Source organism: Egretta garzetta, unplaced genomic scaffold, assembly GCF_000687185.1.
Source record: "Egretta garzetta isolate BGI_Z169 unplaced genomic scaffold, ASM68718v1 scaffold118, whole genome shotgun sequence".
Lineage (NCBI taxonomy): Eukaryota > Metazoa > Chordata > Aves > Pelecaniformes > Ardeidae > Egretta > Egretta garzetta.
Window position 1 is genome coordinate 3262401 of NW_009260484.1, and position 20756 is coordinate 3283156.

Genomic DNA, 20756 nt, shown 5'->3' on the forward strand with positions numbered 1-20756 from the left:
CCGTCCGACCCCCCCCTTCTCCTCCTCCTCCTCCTCCTTGGGGTTTCTTCCAGTCGCGTCCCCGCGGCTTGGGGGGCCCGTGCGCTGCCCCCATGGCAGCGATCTACTCGGGGATCTACCTGAAGCTGAAAAGCGCCAGGACTTCTTGGGAGGACAAGCTCAAACTAGCCCGATTTGCGTGGATTTCTCACCAGTGCGTTCTGCCGAATAAAGAGCAAGTAAGTACTTTTTAATGGTAAACAGCGAAAGGGAAAACAGAAAATATTTCCCAGAAATTAACTGCTGCTGAGGAAGATTTGATGCATAAAGTCCAGATCTGCTTGCTTAAGCTTTTGACCCCAGGTAGCGGCGCAGATACACCTCCGGTGGTGAATTGTGGGTGGCTCTTGATTTCTGCGTGGTTATATAAAATTCTTCCGTAACATCGTCTTCCCAGCAGCAAGATCTGCAGTAGGGCAGGAGGAAAGAGGCTTTCTTACAGTGAGGGTCGCGTGTGCGTTCTGTCTCCCGGATAGCTGAGAAACCATTACCTTCAGAGCTGTCATCAGCATTGCTTGGTATATCCTGCACAGCATGCTCTCAAGCCTGATGCTTCTGGTCGTAGTGAAGAACAAGAACTTCAGGGTGGGAGAACTGACTCTAGCTACACGCATGTTTCCTGGTGATCTAAATAGAGTGCACTCATGGGCATCTCCTTGGAAGATGCTCAGAACCTCCCCCCTCCCCTCAAGTCTTTTGTTTCGATCCTGTTTCCTGAATGTCTGTTCAATGTTTCCCTGAGCGAGTGGTGTCTTGTGCTGCTTCCTCCAGCCTAGCAGTCTTGTGGAGTCTAGTGCTTGCACCGTCTGAGGTCGGTGTGTTGAGTCCCTGTGGTTTCAGTTACTTAGAATATTAAACCTAGCCGTACGCCACCATTTTATTTTGAGATCAATAATTTAAATCAATAGGTTTCAGCCTTTTCTGATTTGCACATGTCTAAATTCCTAGGCCTGAATTTCTAGGTAGTAAAATGAAACATACCAAGAGGAGGATGTGAAAGGAATACCAGTTGTCAGAAAGTGAAAACCATCTGTCCCTTTAAGTTTTGATTTAAAAGACTACGTCTGCTGATCAGTGTTGACTGTCAGAATTATACCCTGATGAAAGTGCCTTAGGATGTTGACTCCTGAAAGCTGTCTTGGGAGGGTACAGGGGAGCACAGGGCCAACGCTCGATTTAGAATGAAAGCTCTTAGGAATTTAGATCTTGGTTAAAACCTACAAGGGTGGTAGGTTTCTCTGCTCCTTCAGAGCCTCTTCTGCTTGGATGTAGAGCAGTTCTCAAGGCACAAGTGAAAGAGGTGTAGTACTTTTCTCGCAAGGTGAAAGTGAAAGGCACAAGTGAAAGAGGTGTAGTACTTTTCTCTTGTTTGTGAGTCTTATTAAAGATTACTTCTTTTCCCTTTTGTTAACAGGTATTACTTGACTGGGTAAGCCATGCATTGGTTTCATACTACAATAAGAAACCTGAACTGGAGGATGAAGTTGTTGAGAAACTCTGGACCTATCTAGACAACGTTATCCATAGTCGAAGACTACAGAGTCTCTTAAAGAGTGGGAAGACAATTGGTCTCAGTTTTTCAGTTGCACAGGTAACTAAAACTGTAGATATTTTGTAACATGCTGGATAGCAACGTGTATCTTGTGCGGTGCATGGCTCTTCCTCACAGTGTAGGGTGTTATGTGAATTATATAATAATTCATCTGATGGCTTTTAGGACCTCTAATAAAAATTTCGCTGTTTCTGTTCTGCGATACAATTTGTATTTGTGCAGCACGAAGGCTGAAAATGGCAGAGCATTCCAATAACCTCAAAGTTAATCTTCATCTTTAAGTTCTTCAAACTATCAGGGAGTGAACTGGTTTAAATATTTCAATAGGTAAGTAAATGCTCAGTTCCATATGTTGCTATTCTGTATTATTTACTGCTTATATTTTCATTGGGGCTCATCAGTGTGTTTGGCTTGAGTACTTGGGCAGTGTGACATGCTGTTCAGCAGACCCTGCAGCTTCTTGTGATGACTCTGAACGGTGGTGGCAGCAAATCATTATTGATCTTAATCACATGATCCTCAGCTGAAAGTAAATGGGGCAGACTTCAGTTAGTTTAGAACTGAACCAGAAAGTGTTCTTACTCAGCTTCCTGATTACAGAAATGGCAGAATTAGTGGATGACTGCAAAGGCAGTCAAAATAGCTGGAAGAATGACCCTCTTAGTTGTGATCTGGTTGGAAGGAAGCAGAAGAAAACTGACTTTACCTGCAGAAGTTAATTTGTGGAGTACAGAGAATTGGTTGGATTAAATCTCTGCTTCAGAGAAGTTACACAGAAAGTGTGCCCAATTTAAATGTCGTCTGTGTGTGAAAACTTGTCTGGCTGAAGATTAGGTGAGAGGTACAGGCCAGAGTATCCTAAAGACCAAGGACAGAGGTGGGAGAGGGTCCAGTGGAAAGAATTTAAGGATCTGTTTTAGCCCAGTGGGGCTTGAGCTGAGGTGATGAACCGCCCACTATGAGGTGTAAGGAGACAGATGAGATTTTTAACTCTGGAGTAGAGGCAGATTTGTAAATTGTTACTGAGTTTGTTTGCTGACAAGATTATCTGGAGGTAAGAAAAGGGAGCAAATAAAAAGGAGATACAAGGAGAAAACCATAGGGAAATCAACACAAAGTTTGGGAAAAGGAAGGGAAATGCAAGTTCAAGTAAACATTAATTCTTTAGAACTGTGTATCCCTCAAAGAGGAGAGACAACAGTTCTTCACATTCCAGATATCAGCACAGGGAACTGGGTCTTTTTAAAATATGAAGATGATATTTAGTCGTGAACATTCTTACTGAATAAGCATTATGGATCAAAAGTAGGAAGTGTGGTGTGTGTGTGTGTGTGTGTTTTGTTGTTTGGAAGATAATTTTGGGGACCTTGCAAGAAGGGAGAGAATTTACCCCTACTCCCTTTCTGCAGGATCAACTGTTAGGATCAAGTATGGATAGTCTTATGCTGTTACTGGTAGCACACGTACTGAAAGAGGTCTTCTTCACTCATCCTGTGGTGCTAACAAATCCAGGGACACTGTCCTGGCCAGAGGAGCTTCTAGAGCTTCTAGTTTGAGACCCACAATATGAGAGGCCCAGCAGCAGTTGTTGGCAGGTCCCTGTTGCTTCCTTCTTGCAGCCAGAGCTCACAGAAGGTATTGTTGGTTTGTTATGATGAGCTTTATCTTTGTGTGCAAAATTGACTGTGGGTTGTGTTTTGTTTGTTTTTTTCTTTTTCCCCAATCTTCAGGTCATAAATGAAAGATTATCAGAGGCCTGTTCTCAAAAAACACAGCAAAACATTGGCACAGTGCTGAGTTGCTCCAGTGGCATTCTTTCTACTCCTTCACTCTCCATCATTTACACAGCAAAATGTGAGCTCTTGGTTGATCTCCTCAGCAAGCTGTCCAAGCTGGCATGTCAGCAGCTGGCTTCTGATGACACTGTGGGCTCCCAGGTGTTCAGCGTCCTCCAGCTTACCTTTGCTCAATACCTCCTGGTCCAGAGGCAGCAAACCAACCCAAATCGTGTGTTTGGGCAAGTGACAAGTCACTTGCTCCAGCCATGTCTGCTCCTGAGGCACTTGCTGACTGTGAGGAGCTGGACACAAGCAGATGACAACCATGTGCGTCAGCACCTGAGCAGGGAAATCCGAAACCAAGTAGAAACTTTGCTGCAGGCTGGGTTATTCCAGCCTGAGCTTTTCTCATCCTACAAAGAGGAGCTGCTGCCAGAACAGGAACTCCAGGAGAAGAAGAAAGGAGCTTTGAAAAGTCTTTTGCTACCAGTCAACACAGTGCAGACCAACCTGAGCAGTGGCTTTTGTGAACCTGCCCTCCATGGAGCTGTTGTGGCTGGTTCGGTGTCCCTGCTATATAAGCTTTTTCTGGACTCGTACTGTAAGGCAGAAAACCACCTTGTGTGTTTCCACATGCTCAGTAGGCTTTTTGGCTGTCTCAGGCTCTCTGGCCTACAGCAGGGTGTGAGGGAGGATGCTCTCACTCCTGCGGACTGGAGCACAGAGCTGCTTGCTTTGGAACAGTTTCTGAACTTGGTGCTTAGCAGTGATATCTATAACATTGCCAGTGACCGTATCCGGCACAAGGAGGTACAGTTTGGTTTTTACCGCAAGCTAGCACAGATGTTGATGAGCCACTCCCAAGCTTCCATCCCTGCTTGGTTCAGGTGTCTCAAACTCTTGATGTCACTAAACCACCTTATAGTAGAGCCAGACTTGGATGACTTAGTGTCCTCAGCTTGGATTGATGCCGAGGTCTCCGAGCCGCGTACGAAGAAGGCCCAGGAGGCTCTCATCAACACCATGTTTCAGACTTACTCCAAGCTGCGACAGTTCCCACGGCTCTTTGAGGAGGTGCTGACAGTCATTTGCCAGCCAGCTGCTGATGAACTGAGGCTGCCTGTCTTCTCTGCTGGCCTGACAGTAAAGCTTCGTGAGTGCCTCCTTGAACTGCCGCCCAACCAGATTCTGGACATTTTGTGTCTCTTTGTGGAGAAATGCAGCTGCTGTCATTGAGCTCAGTGCTGCACGCTTTTCTGTTCAACATGAGGAGCCTAGATGATGTCACTCCTTCCCCTGTGGTCCTTCGCATTCAGAATCTGCTGGCAAAGATGCAGAAGGGAATAATTCAGCCACTGATGGAGCTGCTGCAGGCTCCTAGAAAAGAGAAAGAGAAGTCAGACCTTTGGCTAAGAAAGGCCAGTGACTCTGCTCTCCTCCTTGTTTACACTTGGGTTGAGGTAGACACTTTGTTTGGTGTTAGCTGCAGTAAATATGTGTCTCCAGCAGCTGAAGTTGCTGGTGCCATTACTGCATCTGCTGCAAGGCACCGGGGCACTTCAGCTTTCCTCCCTGGTGTGGAGGAGCAGTGCTGGGAGAGAGTCATGGAACTTGCAAACACTTTTGCCTCCACTAGTAAATATTGCTTAGAACTGCTCGCACTTCAGAAAATGAAGATGATCTTAATGCAGACCAAAGCTGACCCACAGGCCTTGCAGCATGCTGCAGCTTTCATCCTGGAGTCTGGGAGATCCAGCATGAGCAGGGGAGAATCTGAACCCTGGGATGGAGATATCGGCACAGTAAGTGATCTCACCTACCCTACGGCCCACTGGCACCTTGTCGTCTCCAACCTGACTATCCTGTTGCCATATATTTCCCTGAAAGATGTAGAGTACATCGCAACTGTGCTTCTGGAGACATTAGTATTGGCCAAGGCTCAGGAAGCTGATGCAGACCTGGAGCCTTCTATCAGCATTGGAAAGATATCTCTTGGTTTGATGCATAGCTCCTTTCTACCGGAAATGAAGGTCCTGCACTGTGCTTTTCTGACCAGTCTTGTTCATCAGTTTGCTAGGGTGCTGCCCTCTGCTGCCAGGGATTCAGTAGATCTGCCACTTCAACAGCTGTCTGCAGGTAACATCCCTTGGCATGAAGAAATCCTGGCTCTTGGCAGACCTGTTGACCCGTTGGACGCACCATCAGAAAACAAACTGCTGAAGGATGAGCCCAGCTTGTCTTGGAAAACACTGGAGAAAGTTGCCCAATGTATAGTACTGTTAGCAAAAAACGACTGCCCTGTCATCCTGAAAGAAAGTCAGCTGGAAAGCTGCTTGCGTTTGCTAGAAATTGCTTCTCTTCTGAAACTAGATAGTCTTCTTCCCTCTGACTGTACCCGGTGTTTTCTGGTGCTGCTGTCCCTGCTAGCCAATGCCAGGGCTAGTGACTCTTGCAGCAAGCTGTTATTGCTGAAGTTTTTAAGTACCTCATTCCGCCTCCTCAGGTGCCTGCAAGCAGGCAGGAATTCCAACTCTGTTTTTAAGGTGTTTCAGGCCAGCCATATTCTTGAGGCTGTCATGACCTCCCAGCTCACAGCTAGCAAGTTCTTCACTGATGTTTTGACTGTTCCTGTTTGGGCACAGTATCTCCAGGAAGTCCAAGCCTCTTTGGAAAACTTTCTTCAGATGATTATTGAAAGAAGGCAAAGTGTGAGGCTCAACTTGGAAAAGTTCATGTCTTTCCTGGTGAGCTGCAAGCCTGACGTTGGTGCAGCCAAAAGCAAAGGCTGGAAAAACTGGAATCCTGCAGCTGGGCAGTTACTGCTCATGGCATTCACCACCCTGTGTCACGTCGTCACACTCTACCTTCAGCAGCTGCCAGAAAAGAAGCTGCAGTCTGCGGATGTTCTCTCTGCTCTGTTGGAGCCAGTGGTTCTGCAGATGGTCAGAACTGTTGAACATGGTCTCAGGAGTAACACCCAAAACCAGCCTTTGCCTGTAGCATTCATACCATCTGTCACTACTCTTCTCAAAGCAGATCTGAGCCATGCTGTCAAGAAGGGCTGGCAGAAGGAGCCCAGTGGGTTTTTGGAGCAGCCCCGTATTAAACTCTACCAAAGGTTTTACTCTCAGATACTGAGAGAGCTGCCCTGTGCAGGAAGCAATCTGCAGTTCCTTCAGTCTGCGTTGCAGTTCCTAACGGTCTTCTGCTCGGTGCCAGAGCTGTATCCTGGAAAAGAAACTGCAGTCACGGTTGTTTTTGCTGTAAAAAAGCTGCTCACTGGTATGAAAACTCTCTTTCTCCACTTCCTTTGCTAATTTTGCAGTGTCGAGGCGAGTTAAAAGCCTTTTAGCAAAACATACAGCTTTTTGGAAAGTCTGTATCTACTTGTGCTAAAGCAGTAGGCTATCCTTTTACAAACGCGTAACGGGAGAATTTTCAAGGAGTCAGTGTGGTGCCTGGACCACAGCCACCATCTAATTTGGTAATGACCTTCTGGAAGATGCAAACATCTTAATAGAGTTGAGGTCCTCAGTTACTCATCCCCGTAGAGCATTTTGACAGTAACTGGAACTTGGTAATACTTCTGGATGTAGGGCTGAAGGTACAGTGTCCTGCTACTCATGTATTTGGTATAGTAGGCACCACTGAAGCAGCCGACATGCACCAGGTCAGACCTGATATGTCTTATCTGAGGATCTTGGAGTACCTTACGGTAAAATACTCATCTATTTTTTGTATCTGATAGGCAAGGTTATAAAACAGTGGAAATCACCTAATTGTTAAGGATGCTGAACCCCCATAATTCTGATAAAGTCTGTGGGAGATTGGCAGATCAGTCCCTTTATCCCCACCAGATAAAGAGCCAGGGCTAGAAATTACATGAAAAACCTCTCTTGCCAGCTGTGTGACCTAATGGCTCCTTTATATTGTCTCATTCAGAAAGCGAGATGAACTAAACACAGCATAAACTTAACTGTTCTCTTTGACTTCTCTGAACAGTTGCGATTTGTCAGACTTACTACTAACATGTTCTGGTGTAGTGGTCTCCAAACATTTTTGGTTGTGCACACCTATCAGTAAAAAAAAAATAAATTGAGCATGCAGCCGCCATATGTGTTTATTTATACATTGTATGAACGTGCTGCTCTACTAGTATACTAGTATACTACATTACAAAACACACAAATTTTAAAAAGCATGAGAAAGATGAAATAAACAGTATTTTTACATTTTATTTTATTTATTAAAGATATTATAATTTCCACACCCCAGTGGATTGTCTTGTGCACGCCCTGGGGTGTGTGCACCCTACTTTGGAGGCTACTGCTCAAGTGTACTACCGTCATAATATCGATGTTTATATTGGCGTTGGGTAGTTAAGAACAGAGCACAGCTCTCCATGGAAAATCTGATCTTGAATTTGTGCGGCTGAGTTTGAGCTAGGACTTTAGAGATAGATACAGGCTTAGTCTGTCTCTTCCCTGGCCAGCATTTTGATCCTTCAGCGTTGTGGGGTTCAGTAAGGGCACTGAGAGCAGGGATTTCACGCTAAAACTAGGGGCCATGGGGACGTGTCCCCAAGTGCTTTAGCCTGGAGACATAATTAATCACTGTAAAAAGCTGTAAGAATTTCTGATGAATAAGTAAAGTATTCACTAAGATGAAATACGGATTCCTGTTGAAGAAAACTTTTGGCGTTGCCACAGATCCTGTGGATACTTGTGGAACTAAAAAACAAGCCTTCAGAATCAATTAAGACACAAGCTAGTCCAGGGCTGTCTACATAGTAATAATTGAGTAAATGGGGAGTGTGACTTATGGCCAGCAGAGACCTAAACTTTCTCAGCTTAATGCTTCTGTGACTTTTGATGGCTCTCTGGCCAGCATCTGTAGTAATGCCCCATGGCTTGTTTAGCCTACTCCCTCGGCTTGTGCACATGCTTTGTTGTAGTATTTCCATGCTACTGAAGGCTTTTTATTGGTATGATGACCGCTCTGTGACCCCTAGTGTACAAAGTACTTGAGTACAGCAATTCATTGCACTAGTGGGGCGGGAAGTAAAGGGGAAGTGTGGGGCCCTCTATGCATTTGAGTGTTTAAAAAGGTACCCACAGAGCTGTTACAAGGTTCAATTCGCCCTGTTGTTACCTGCGGAAGTCCCTGTCTTGGGAATTGATTCAAGTCTCTTGAATATGCAGGTCCTGCAGTCACAACCCAGGTGATCCAAAGTATGGAGGCGGAGCTGACAGAGGTGCTTGTCCAGCTGCTGGGAAACTGCTCTGCCGAGGAGTTTTATACCATAATGAGGCTGGTGCTGCAGGGACTCGAAATGAGGAACACTTGGCAACAGAAGGATAAAGTAAGGCATAAGCTTAGTTTATTGTGAACTTCTTTCTTCAGTTTTCTGTATCTTGAAAAAAGTTTGTTGGCTGAATGGCATCAGATAATTTTTTTTTTTTCCTCTTCCTGCTTTATGTTCAGTGGTCAAGTAAAATTAATTTACACGGTTAAGGGCTTGGTGACTGTGCTATGTTCCAGATATAAATTGGAAACCTACTGGAAAAACTTTCTGTCCAGTTCAAGGACTCAGCAGTCTTAATTCCATGTATTGTCAACAGAAATCACACAGCTGTGATGTTGCAGGCCATGCTGAGATATTTTTTTTTTGCTTGCCCGTGCAAACTCTTGCACAACAGATACTAGCAGTCAGTGAGTTTAACCACTGTTTTTCTGTGGCTCTTCTTAACAGGGTTAAAGGCACTTCTAGAAATGCTGGCATTTTAAAGTAAAACCAAAACTGCACCTGTGCTTTTGGTATTGGTCTCTATTAAGACTTTTACTCTGTAATAATCAGATACCACTCAGCACCTTTTTAAATACACTGCTCTGGAGAAAGGCATAGTAAGCAGCAGTGGTGACATATGGAACACTTCTGGCAAAAAAGCCAGCTGTACCCTCCATAGAAAGCTCAGTGACTTGAGAATGAAACTTGGATTAAACTTGGGGGTTTATCTGACTCTGTCTTATTTGTCAGAAATAGATATGGATGTGCTGCATCAATTCTTGATATGTCTTTTTGAAAGTGTATCTGGAATTCCTGTACTATGTGTATAACTTCTGCCACCTGAGTATAGTTTGTAATATGTTTCTTTTATCAGTCTGTCATAATAGCCAGCAAGTAAAAAAAATCCTGCTGCCAAATGCAGCATTCTTAGCATATAGTGTACTGATGTCCCTGTATTCCTCCTGCTTCCCCCTGTTGTCTAGTGGCAGTTGAAGGAGAAGGCTTTCCTTTCTTAAAAATCACGTAAGCCTTTTTGTACGCAGTAAGTTCATTCCAAAAAAAATGTAGCACACAGTACATTTGGGCCAGGGCTGCTCAGCATACTGAATTTTGTTGAGCTGCTGCTTACTTCACAATTTCCAAAGAGATCTGTTGGTGAGAGGACTTTCATGTGTCAAGGCTCTGGTAATGCTCAAAACTGCCACTGCCCTTGAAAGAGCTCTTCTGTACTTGAAGGGAGCCAGTGCATCTTGTACCCGTGACTGATCATCAATCTGCTTTCTGCAGGAAGTATTGTCAGCTGTTACGCTAACCAAATTGTTGCTCAGCTGCCCATTAAGTGGAGACAAAGAGAAAGCTTTCTGGTTTGCCAGCCCGCAGATAATCACAGCTTTAGCTGTAAGTATCTCTTTATTGTAACTTCATTACCTATCTCTTTTCTTTGTTGGAGTCTGTAGTGGTTACATCGAACACGCAGGGAGGCGTGCAGGAAGAACAAAAAAGTTGCGGATACCAGATAAATCCATACCAGATTCACTTGCGCTTTTTTGTCTACACCCTTTCTCTCCTCTCTCTTCAAGTAAATCTCCTCCTGTGAGTACAGTGTGTAGGTCATACATTTCTTATTATCAGTAATTTTCTGGGACTGCACCGTGTAACCTTGGGAGAAACTTGTTAGGCTGCAAAGAAGAGAGTCTGAGTCTCCTGTCCTTTCTTCTGTCCAAAGGAGAAGATAACTGTCAGCCACGTGTTGCAGCAGAAGCCAACAGCAGCAAAACAAAAAAAGTGCTCATATTAAAAAAATAATAATATAAGTTCACTGAATTATGAATGGGAAACTTAATTGAAAGTAACCAAACCCAGGCTTCCCGTCCTTCATTTGTACAGCATACAAACCCAGTGATTAGGGTTTTCTTCTCTCATGGTGATGGTGTCTCTAGAACAGAATTTGTCAGAGGGTGGCTCTGCGATGCCTGGGAATTGTGAGCATGCAATTTCTGCCCTTATTTAGTAGGTCTGCATGCTTGTAAAGGGGAGAACTGCATCGGTGCATTCATGTGAGGAGATGTAAAGAGGTGCTGGTTGTCAGGGGACTAGGGATTCGTTACAATTCCCCACGCATAGCAGTGGTTGCTTGAAATGGATCATGTGCATCTTCGCCTAGGGTGCAGTTGCACAAAAATGGCTCAAGTACAGGAGTCTCCCTGCCAGTCCAACTTGCACCAGTCTAGTTCCATTGACTCAAGTCAGAACATTATGGTTCTCTGGTGTGCGAATGCTGGTGATAGGTGGCTAATGCACTCCTCCTTATCTGTTTCCTGTCTTGTAGATGCAAACCAAAGAGGCCTGTCAGGACCAGTCACTGATTTCCACCATAGTTGTACCTATTCTAGAGACTGTAGCAGCTCTGCTAAGGCACGGAGAAGGGGTTCTCTTGAATCCACATCATGTGGCATTGGCATTCAGCATTCTCCTAACAGTCCCTCTGGATCATCTGAAGACAGAAGACTATTGTGGTGTCTTCCTGGGAGTCCATGAAGTGCTCTTCTCTATTGTGCAGTGTCATCCAAAGGTATGTCTGTGAAGGGGTGGGAGGAGGGGAAAAAGGTAGAAAGAACCAACACAAAAGCCAGTGATATTTCTTTTTTAATAGTGTTTTTGAAATAATTTGTCCTTACAGTGTGAAAGTGCTTTGTACCGCTTGTCATTTAAAAGGTTGGGAATCTCAAAATCACATCATTTTAGTTGCTCTCCTGCTTTGTTTTATGCCTGCGTTGTTGGTCTTTGGCAGCAGATTGCTTATCAACACCTGATGCTAGATTAGAATAAAACTTTCCCTTATTTTACGATTGATTTCTAGAAGCACAAATGGCTCAGGCTCTAGGACCTCATTCTCACTGGAGATCAAGATTCTGCAGTCCTTTGAAAACAGGGCTTGGACATGTTAGAAGTTGGTGACCTTCAAATGTACCATCCTGGTGTTCTTGTCAGCCTTCTGGCATGGGAAAGTGAAGATGTGCCAGGACTTGCATAGGGTTGGAGATAACTTCTGCATGGAATATGTACGCAGAGGATGAAGAGAAAAGGAAAGGGGCTTCATGCATTTGTTTTAAGACTGAGAGTGAAGAAAGTTAAAGATGGGGAAATGGTAAATTCTAAAAGCAAGGCAGTACGCATTGCTAAAATGCCCTTACAAAAACCCTGTGGTAGAAAGCTGCCTATCCAGGCTGTTCTCACACAGTGATCTGTAGTGTTACTGGACCCTGCGTTCTGTGAATCTGTCTGGCTGCACAGGTTCTCTACCAGCAAGAACAAATTCCCTAGAAGTTAGGGTACTTGTAAGAAAATGCTGCTTTGGAGAGATGGAGTAATTCTAATATGCTATTTACTTGTTATTTATATTTGAATGTGGCCAGGACTGCAGTCCTGCTCCAGGATTCTCATGTGCTAGATGCTGTATGGATGCAGAATGAAAAGATAGTCTCCACTCCTGACAGCTGTATAAGCTATATAGTTTCCTTCTCAGGAATTGATTTCCCTCAGACTGTGGGGTGGTGTACCTCTACCCTCTTCACTCCCTTTACTAAATAATCTTGGATCTTTTTACTTCATCTCTTTGCAGGTGCTGTTGAAAGCTGCACCGTCTTTTCTGAACAGTTTCCATCGTCTGGTTGTTTCTGTCATGCATGAAGGACGTCAGAAAGGAGACAGGGGTACTGTACCTTTTCCACTTTTGCACTGTATATACACACTGTAATTTTTATATTCTAGAAGAGGTGATGCAGAACAGGACAGTCTGACACCAGAAGCAAAGTCCTCAAAACCTGGCTGTGGCATTGAAACCATTAGCTCTATTTGTCTTTTATGTAGAATTGAGAGTGAGCTTTGTAGTATTGTGGGCTTATGAAGATAACTGGGGCTCCTGTGGAGCTGCATTGAGACATCACTGCTTTAGGTGAATAAGGTATTCTTCACTGACTGGCTGGCAAGTAGACAGGAACTGGTAAGGCTTGCTGTGCCCAATTTCTGCTCTTCCTATCAACCTCTGTGCCTGAAAGCGTGGTGGCTGTGAACTCTGGTGATACATGCTGCTGTGCCTGAGTTATAGCCCCAAATAGATCCTACTAAATGGAGCTTCTTAAGACTGGAATTATGTTTACTACAGAACTGAACTGACACCATTCTGTGCTAAGCAGGATGCCAGAATATTACACGTATCTGAAGCATCAGTTGGGATTAGATGATATATCTGTATGGTCAAGGATTTGGAATTAGTGTAGTTAAATATCTCAAAAGGAAGGGAAAAACAGAAGACTTATTACTGGAAGTTTTTAAAGAATTTGCATTGTCAAAGTAGCCAAGTCAAAGATGTTCACAGTGATTAAGGTAATCCTCCTGTGCTTTATGCTGGTCAGGACACAAATACCGTGTCATTAACAGTGGTGACTTCATGGCCTGCAACTGCTTGTATCCCAGCTTTCCGCTGACGTCTTACAGCTTAATACGTGTTCAGATTTGTCTCAGCTGATATGATGCCCACAAGTGTGGGCAAATACATGTATGCATCATGGAGGAATATACTAACAAAAGCTTAATAATAGAGGAAAAAGTATGTTAAACTGGTGGCAAACTTTGAGAACTTGCTAGCTTATGTCATATGTTTACATAAGGCAAGGGTGACAGGAAATGTACAGGTGCATGGCATCCTGAAGTTAAAAAATGTGCTGTTTATCTTTGCAGGATTGTTTTATTTTCATAACAGATAACATGAAAGTAATTTCTAGATTTACCTTCTCCTTTGTTTGTGTTGGTTCTCTTCATTCACTGCCTACTGAAAGGGTAAATTCTCAGGAGATCTCTGCAGTCTCACTTTAAATATCTCCAGTGCTGTTGCTTCTGCTGCTCCATTCCACGTAATAAATCTTACTAGAAAGCTTTCTTACTATGCTGTTTCTAAGAGATGTCTTCTGAATCAGTGTGCATGCGTGTGGTGTGTTGTGGGGGTGTGGGAGACCTCTCAGCTGTGGCTTGATGAGAAAAGAAGATTAAAAGGGCAAGCTGGTGTTGGTTTCATGTTGTTCAAGGATCATATGGAAGACTGGGTGATTCTTTGGTTTTTTCCTAGTGTTTTAAGCCTTAAATGCCAGACTGCAACTCACTTTTTGTTTTAGGCAACACAGATGAGTTTGAAGTTATACTGAAGTGTGCACACTTGGTGGAACGGATGTATACTCATATCGCTGCAGAAATGGAGGACTTCACTGTGTTTTCTGCTTTCATTGTGGCTCAGTATGTGACTGAATTGCAGAAGGTAACATGTTCTCATCCATCTTGAAAGTGCCCTGGTATTGTGCTGGCTTTGGAGTTCCTGTTCCGAAGGCAGCTGTGTTGAGTTTTGTAAAATCTGTGAAGTTCTAAAAGTTGCTGTGCCTCATGGGGATACAGGTTTGATCCAGACTCTGTTATTTTGAGCAAGAGTTCCTAAAAATCTTTCTTACCCAGCTCCTAAAAGCTTTCTAAAGATGTGGGCTATGGGGTTTTTTTAAGGCAAAACAATGCAATGCCTATTTACAGAACTGTTTTGCTTTTCTGTCATGTTGGGTGTTGTTTTTTCTCCGTGTGGTAGTTAGGTTCTTCTCCCAGCTAGTCTCAGTTGTCCAGGATTGATAGCAGTTAGGGCCCCATCTGGCAAAGTAATGGAGAAAAATTCTCCCAGAAAATGTCTTTTAATCTGGTCTGAATGAGTAAGTGAATGGAGAAAATGTTACCAAGCCAGAGCATTGTCAGCTTTTCAGTAATTCTCCTTCCGTACCAAAGGTATCATTCCCATCCTTGCTGAAAACAACTACTCCTACTGTTATGAATGCCAGAGCCAGGTCAGTAGCTTCCAGACCTAAGTTCAAATTGTCATTCTGTTCAGCCTAATGGATTTAGATTTCACCAGGGTTTGAATGCTGCTTGTGTTGCGAGTACCTGTGAATTGATTATTTGCAGCTCTGGCCTGGGAATGGGCTGAAATACAAAAAGGAATTTTAGTCTTTGATTGTAGGCTGTCTCACCACAAAAAAATAACTGGTGCTATGTTTCTGAAAGATTATGGTATAACCAATGTAACTAGCCATGAAGGTTGTTATGTAGCTTAAACTCAGCAGCCTTCTCTATTTCCTGGCTTTTTTCCAAGGTTTGGGAGCAAAGCAATGGGATATGTCAGTTTTTAGCCATGTTATTTAGTGTTCCTGGTAAGTTGGTTATTGTTTACATAGTAAACATAGTAGTTCAGCAATACTAGGGACAAATTACTGTTAAAACTCCTTTGCTCTATTTATCTCTTAACTCTGAAATCTGTTCATTGTTGAATGTAGAGCTTTTACTCAGAAAACCTGACTTGAATTGTCAAATGCCCTTTCCAAGTTAAAAGGACACTTAACTCAGTATTAGCAGTGTACAAAGTCTCATGAGACTTCTAGGAAAGTTTTGTGCAATACTTATCACTGGGAAGTGGAAAGTGATGGATGATAGCTGAAACCACAGATCAGTAACGTGTGCTTGGACCCTTTGGGTGTGGAAAGGGGAATCGGTGTAGTGAGCCACCAGAGGCTGTGACAAAGGGGTGTTTTCTGTCTGACAGAACAGATACATCACAAGCAGGTGATGATTTATTTGCTCATTAGACTGGTGAGAATTGATGGACATCGGAGGAAGGGGAGGCCTCAGCATGCCTGTCTTTAGGGGGCACATACACATCTTTCATGTTGCTTTGCAAAGGGAGAAAAAATTCTTTTTAACCATTCATCTCTTCTGAGTCCAGATCAGTGGCTTTCAGCCTGTGATCTGAAAAGCCTGGGGGTCTGTCAGATAATTAAGAAAAACATGTTGGTAGATTTAAGTCTTTATATGGGCATCTGCACGCTTACTGGAACCCTTTTAAGGGTCTGCAGACTAAAACTGATGAAAGCTACTGGCCTAAACAGTCACTTACTCCTAAAGCAGTTGTGTAACAGTTCCCTCAGTGCTTCCTCTTTATACCAGGAAATGAAATATCCTTGTGAATTATTTTGTGTTAATCTGGAAGGATTCCATGCTGGAGTGGGTGGCATCTATAGCCTCTTTCATACTGTTGACAGTGCTTTTCCCTTGTTGTTTATGAGCTGTTGCTTAATTCAGCAATAGTGAAATACCTCTTCACACATTTAATGTCTCACGTCAAGAGCTCTGTAATGCTTGACAAATTGCTTGTGCTAACTATATAGACCATAAAACACTTACAAGCATAATTAACTGCCAGCCAGTAGTGGCAGCTGTTTAAATCTTTGGTTCTGCTTCCCATAGTGTTATTGGAGGGTGTTTATAGGAAGCTGCACTGCAAAGGAAGAATGGCCCAACTAAGGCATGGGTCCAGATTAATTCGTGATGTAAGGGATGCAGCTCCATTAACCGCAGCTCTGAGGTACCTGCTTATCCCAAGTGGGACATCTGGTCCATCCTGTCAGTAGCTGTGGGTTTTCCTGTCCTCGTTTTCTGCAGTCATTTCTCTGCCCTCAGAAGGGAAAGGCCAGCCCAGTACATGCACTGCGAGTTGCGTTGCTCAGCTTGTTCTGTTACTTCCAGTGCATGGTGTGGGGAGAAACATCTGTTATCAACCAGCCAACAGATGAACTGACAGAGGGGAAAGATGACAAACTTTTGGACATGCAAACTCATCAGGGTCACGCACCCAAAGAAAGGCTTATGTGCCTTAATGCGTGCTCTTATGTTTTTTCCCAGCTACATTAGCAGGTCTATTAAAATATATTAGCTGGTTTACATTTAGGGTGGAAAGAGAGCAGGAGCCTGTCACAGTGATTGGGAGTGCACTTCATTAGTGGAAAGTTTATTAGTTGCCTCAGGAAGAAAGAAGTCTGAATTTTAATAACAGCTTTTTATGAAATTTTTATTAGGCCTGGAGTACAGAGGCTTAGGTCTGGAGGCATAAAGTTAATTTTGGGATTCAGCAAAAATAAGACATGCTTCTGCAGCAAAAATAATGTGATTATGCCAGAGGCCAGCACCACCTCAGGCAGTGTTTAGCAAGTGACTGTGAGCACAGGACAAATTCCAGTTAGCCTGGAGCACCAGGGGACTCTGGAGTCAGCGCTGATGTTCCTGGTTGTGGTGGTGGTTCTGGTTGTGGGGCTGAGCAGGGGTTACAATGGCAGGAGCAGGGCAGGGAGTCCTGAGTCATTCCATGGTATTCTTTCAACTTTCTGCATGACTTCAGGCAAGCTATTCGATTCCTGATGTTAAAACAGATCAAGGAAACTCACATCTCCTGAGCTTTTTGAAGGCTGCTTTTATCACAGAATGGTTTGGGTTGGAAGGGACCTTTAAATGTCATCTTGTCCAAACCCTCTGCCACGAGCAGGGCCACCTTCAACTGGATCAGGTTGCTCAGAGCCCCGTCCAACCTGACCTTGAATGGTTCCGGGGATGGGGCATCTACCACCTCTCTGGGCAACCTCTTCCAGTGTTTCACCACCCTCATTGTAAAAAATTTCTTCCTCCTATCTAGTCTGAATCTACCCTCCTTTAGTTTAAAACCATTACCCCTTGTCCTACTGCTACAGGCCCTGCTAAAAAGTTTGTCCCCATCTTTCCTATAAGCCCCCATTAAGTGCTGAAAAGGCCGCAATGAGGTCTCTACAGAGCCTTCTCTTCTCCAGGCTGAACAACCTCAACTTTCTCAGCCTTTCCTCACAGGAGAGGTGCTCCATCCCTCCGATCATTTTTGTGGCCCTCCTCTGGACCCACTCCAACAGGTCCATGTCTTTCTTGTGCTGAAGGCTCCAGAGCTGGAGGCAGTATGTTGAAGTCCTTAGATACAAATTGTTAGATAAGTATCAAGTTGTTAAGTGATAAGTTAAAACTGATTGACTAGCCAATGTAAATAGTAGAGTAGCCTAAAGGAAGTACTCATTCAAAACCAAGACTTAGTAGCGTACAGCTAATAGGAGACATACAGAATCTACTGAAATGTGTAATCCAGGGCAAGAATTTTAGCGGTTTTTAATTACAGTTTTTCTGCTGAGGAGTTTTTTGTATGATTCAAGGTGATCAGTGCCTTTGCCTCCATAGCAATGTATATAGTAGCACTCTTGTGCGTTTTATGGCAAGGGCATTGTTGTTCTGCAAAACATGTATGCAAAAATCAGGAAAATACTGCCCAAGTCAAAATCTTGGATTTTATCTAGTGGTCTGTTCCAGATGGTCTGATGCGCTGGATAACATGTCAGTATTTAATGTATAATGACTGTGGAACGCGTGTTTTCTTGCCTTTTTGTCTTCAAGTCTAATGCAGTTTTGTTCTTCTTGTAGGTGACTTTGCACCCGGCTGTGAAGAAACATCTCACGGAAGGGATCTATCACATCCTTGACCTTTGCATTGAACGGGACATCAAGTTCTTAAATGCGTCACTACCAGCAGGTGTAAGGGAGGTCTTTAAGGATCTGTATAATGATTACAACCACTACCACAAAGCGAAGAAACATGGGGAGGAAAAGTATACTGCATGATGAATCCCGCCTGGTGCTGCAGAGTCAGTAATGAGTTGATCTTGCAGTGCTCAGAAAAACTTCAGTTGCTGTTTGGTTTGGGTTGACTAGTATGATCAAATCTGAAGAGGGTCCTTTAAACATGGATTGCATCTATCCCTATAAAGCCAGCCTTCATAATGGGGAAGAGGAGAACGCGGAGGGAGGATGTGCTGTTAGGTCTGGTCCTGCTGTGTGGCACAAATGGCAGGACCGCTGCACCTGTGCTGGCCTGGGTGAACTTGCTGGGAGCCCCGGGGAGCTCGCTGCAGTCTGGCAGCAGATGTCAGGCTTCAGGGTTTGGCACATTATGGTGCTTTTCTGTGGAAGCAATAGCCTGGTGTAAAAGCCAGCAAGGGTTGTAACTCCTGCTCTCGCTTACATGGTAAGCAGAATTAAAGCAGTTAAAGTGCTTATTTTTGTACCTTGTTATTTTACATTTTGTTACTGAAGAAATTTGTGAATGTTACACAGCTGTGTGGTAGGCTACTGTGCAAAATTGTGGAAATGCAGTAAAAAAAATCTGAAAGTTTGTATCTCTTTGCTTGATTGGTTTTGCTCTTGAGTCCAGCCCTGGGCAATCCAGTCTGACCTATTGAATTTCCTTCCCAATTGAATTATCCCGTGATCTCATGATAATCAAAAAGACCGGCTACTTAGAGCTCTGGTCAATTTACTGTCATTAAGTGATTACACTTAGTCATCTGAGCTGTGGTCACTCTCAGTGTACATTTTTAGCTCATGGCAAATGCTGAGTGCCAAGACCTATCTGAGACCTTTATGGTCTAGGCGAGCCTTGTTGTTTTGCATTCACTCTAGGTTAAGAGCGAGCCCTGGACTTACTGCTACTCATCTGGCAGTAATTTAATAAGCTGTGGTAAATTAATCACATTTGAGCCTGTAAGAAGATTTGTCAAATAGCCCCCTTTCATTAGCTAAACTACGGAAGTTTATTTTCTTGAAAATGATAGAGACTAAAGATCCAAACTTTCACCTAAGTGCTAAAACAATCTTCATGCGTGCACGCAATTAGTAGTAAGAACTCAATCCTCCCGCATAATTATCTGCTTCAATCTTTAGATAGGGGGTGGGCAGAGGAAGATGGGAATGTGGCTTACCACTTCTACTGGGCCCATCTGCCTCATAGCAAGGTCCAAAGGATGAAGTTTGGCTGGGGTAGGAGACTCCACATGGCACAGACAAGGGAGGTGAGCGGGGCTGTGGGGGAGCCAAGGCAGGTGCAGGCAGGGCAGAGGCAGGGCACTGCAGCTGCTGTCTGAAATAAAGCCCTTTGTGCTCCTCCTGCACTGCCCCGCTGGCTGTGGCCCTGGCAGGGCACTACTGGCATGTCACAGACCAACACTAGGACTGTGACGACTAGGATGTGGCATCAGGTGCCCAGCCCTGGCCCTGGGGCAGCTACCTCTGTGACTCATGCTGGTGCCTGCTGACCTCCTCCATTTTTGCCACGTGGAGCCTCCTGTGCTGGCTAAACTTCATCCTTTGGACCAGAGGTGGTCCTCCTCGTGTCCTGAACAAGAAGCTTCGGGAGAAAGCTTTGATACTGTTCAAGCGCTGTTTGGAAGTAGCCACAACAGTGGTATGTTACCAACGCTGTTCCAGCCACAAATGCAAAGCACAGCACCTCTGGGCTGCTACGAAGCCAGTTAACTCCATCCAAGCTGGACCCTGTACACCACTGTGCCATTTCTGTATTTTATTTCAAAGCCGAAAAGCGAATATGGGCCAGCGTTTGGAAGGGCAACTACTGCTGCCCCACCAGGCTGTGTGACCGTGAAGTGCCTGGTAGGTCCCAGAAGGGCAACGTGTGTGAGCTGGGTGCAGCCAAAGGGAGGAGGGCTCCAGGGTGAAGACAGTTAATATGTTAGTAAAACAACAAAGGTTGTGAGCGTTGGGAGAGGATCGGGAAAGAACAGTGAAAAAAGGAGAGCTAGGTTTGGAGCAGGGGGGAAGGAATCGAGGTGGCATCTCTGGCGCGTGAGTGTCGAGGCTCCCCTGACGTGGCCGTGTGGTTGCAAGCTGCACACGTAGCTCGGAAGCTTCTGAGTGTAGACCATAGAGTAGATGACATCTTACTGATTGCTTTAAGGGAGGTAAATTACTTGAGTTGATACCAGTTTTGTTTCATTAATGCTGACTTAAAATTTTATCGATTTTAACTTCTTGGCTTGGAAATGAAAGCATGTAACTGACTGCCATGGACAGGGATGATGGAAATAACAAACTCCTGCTACAAAAAGGGAGACGGGGCTTGAATGAATGAAAAACTGAAACCCTGCCACAATTAAACCTTTATTTCCAATACACTCTGCAAGTGCCGCTCACCCCACAGCCCTCCCTCCTCCTTCCCCAGGCCGGGTTCTGAAAGACAAAGCGACGTTTCTGTGTAGAAGCTACAGAGGGGTTAAAAAGAAGGCTGTATTTCACTTGCTAATCCTAGGCCTTTGTCCAAGAACTGCTCCAGCCTTTTTTTTTTTTTTTTTTTTTTTTTGGCAGGAAAAATATGAAGTGC

At 44.2% G+C, this 20756-nt stretch overlaps 1 protein-coding gene across 1 annotated transcript; it reads left to right on the top strand.

The window, feature by feature from the left end:
- The first annotated feature begins 6 nt into the window (after positions 1–6).
- URB2 (URB2 ribosome biogenesis homolog) lies at positions 7–18712 on the top strand. Its single transcript, XM_009644149.2, is given in 10 exon segments — positions 7–218; positions 1454–1630; positions 3322–4585; positions 4588–6651; positions 8571–8731; positions 9944–10054; positions 10986–11228; positions 12279–12369; positions 13828–13967; positions 18008–18712. Coding segments are annotated over 10 exon segments (4575 nt in total). The 5' UTR covers positions 7–92; the 3' UTR covers positions 18206–18712.
- The last annotated feature ends 2044 nt before the right edge of the window (positions 18713–20756 follow it).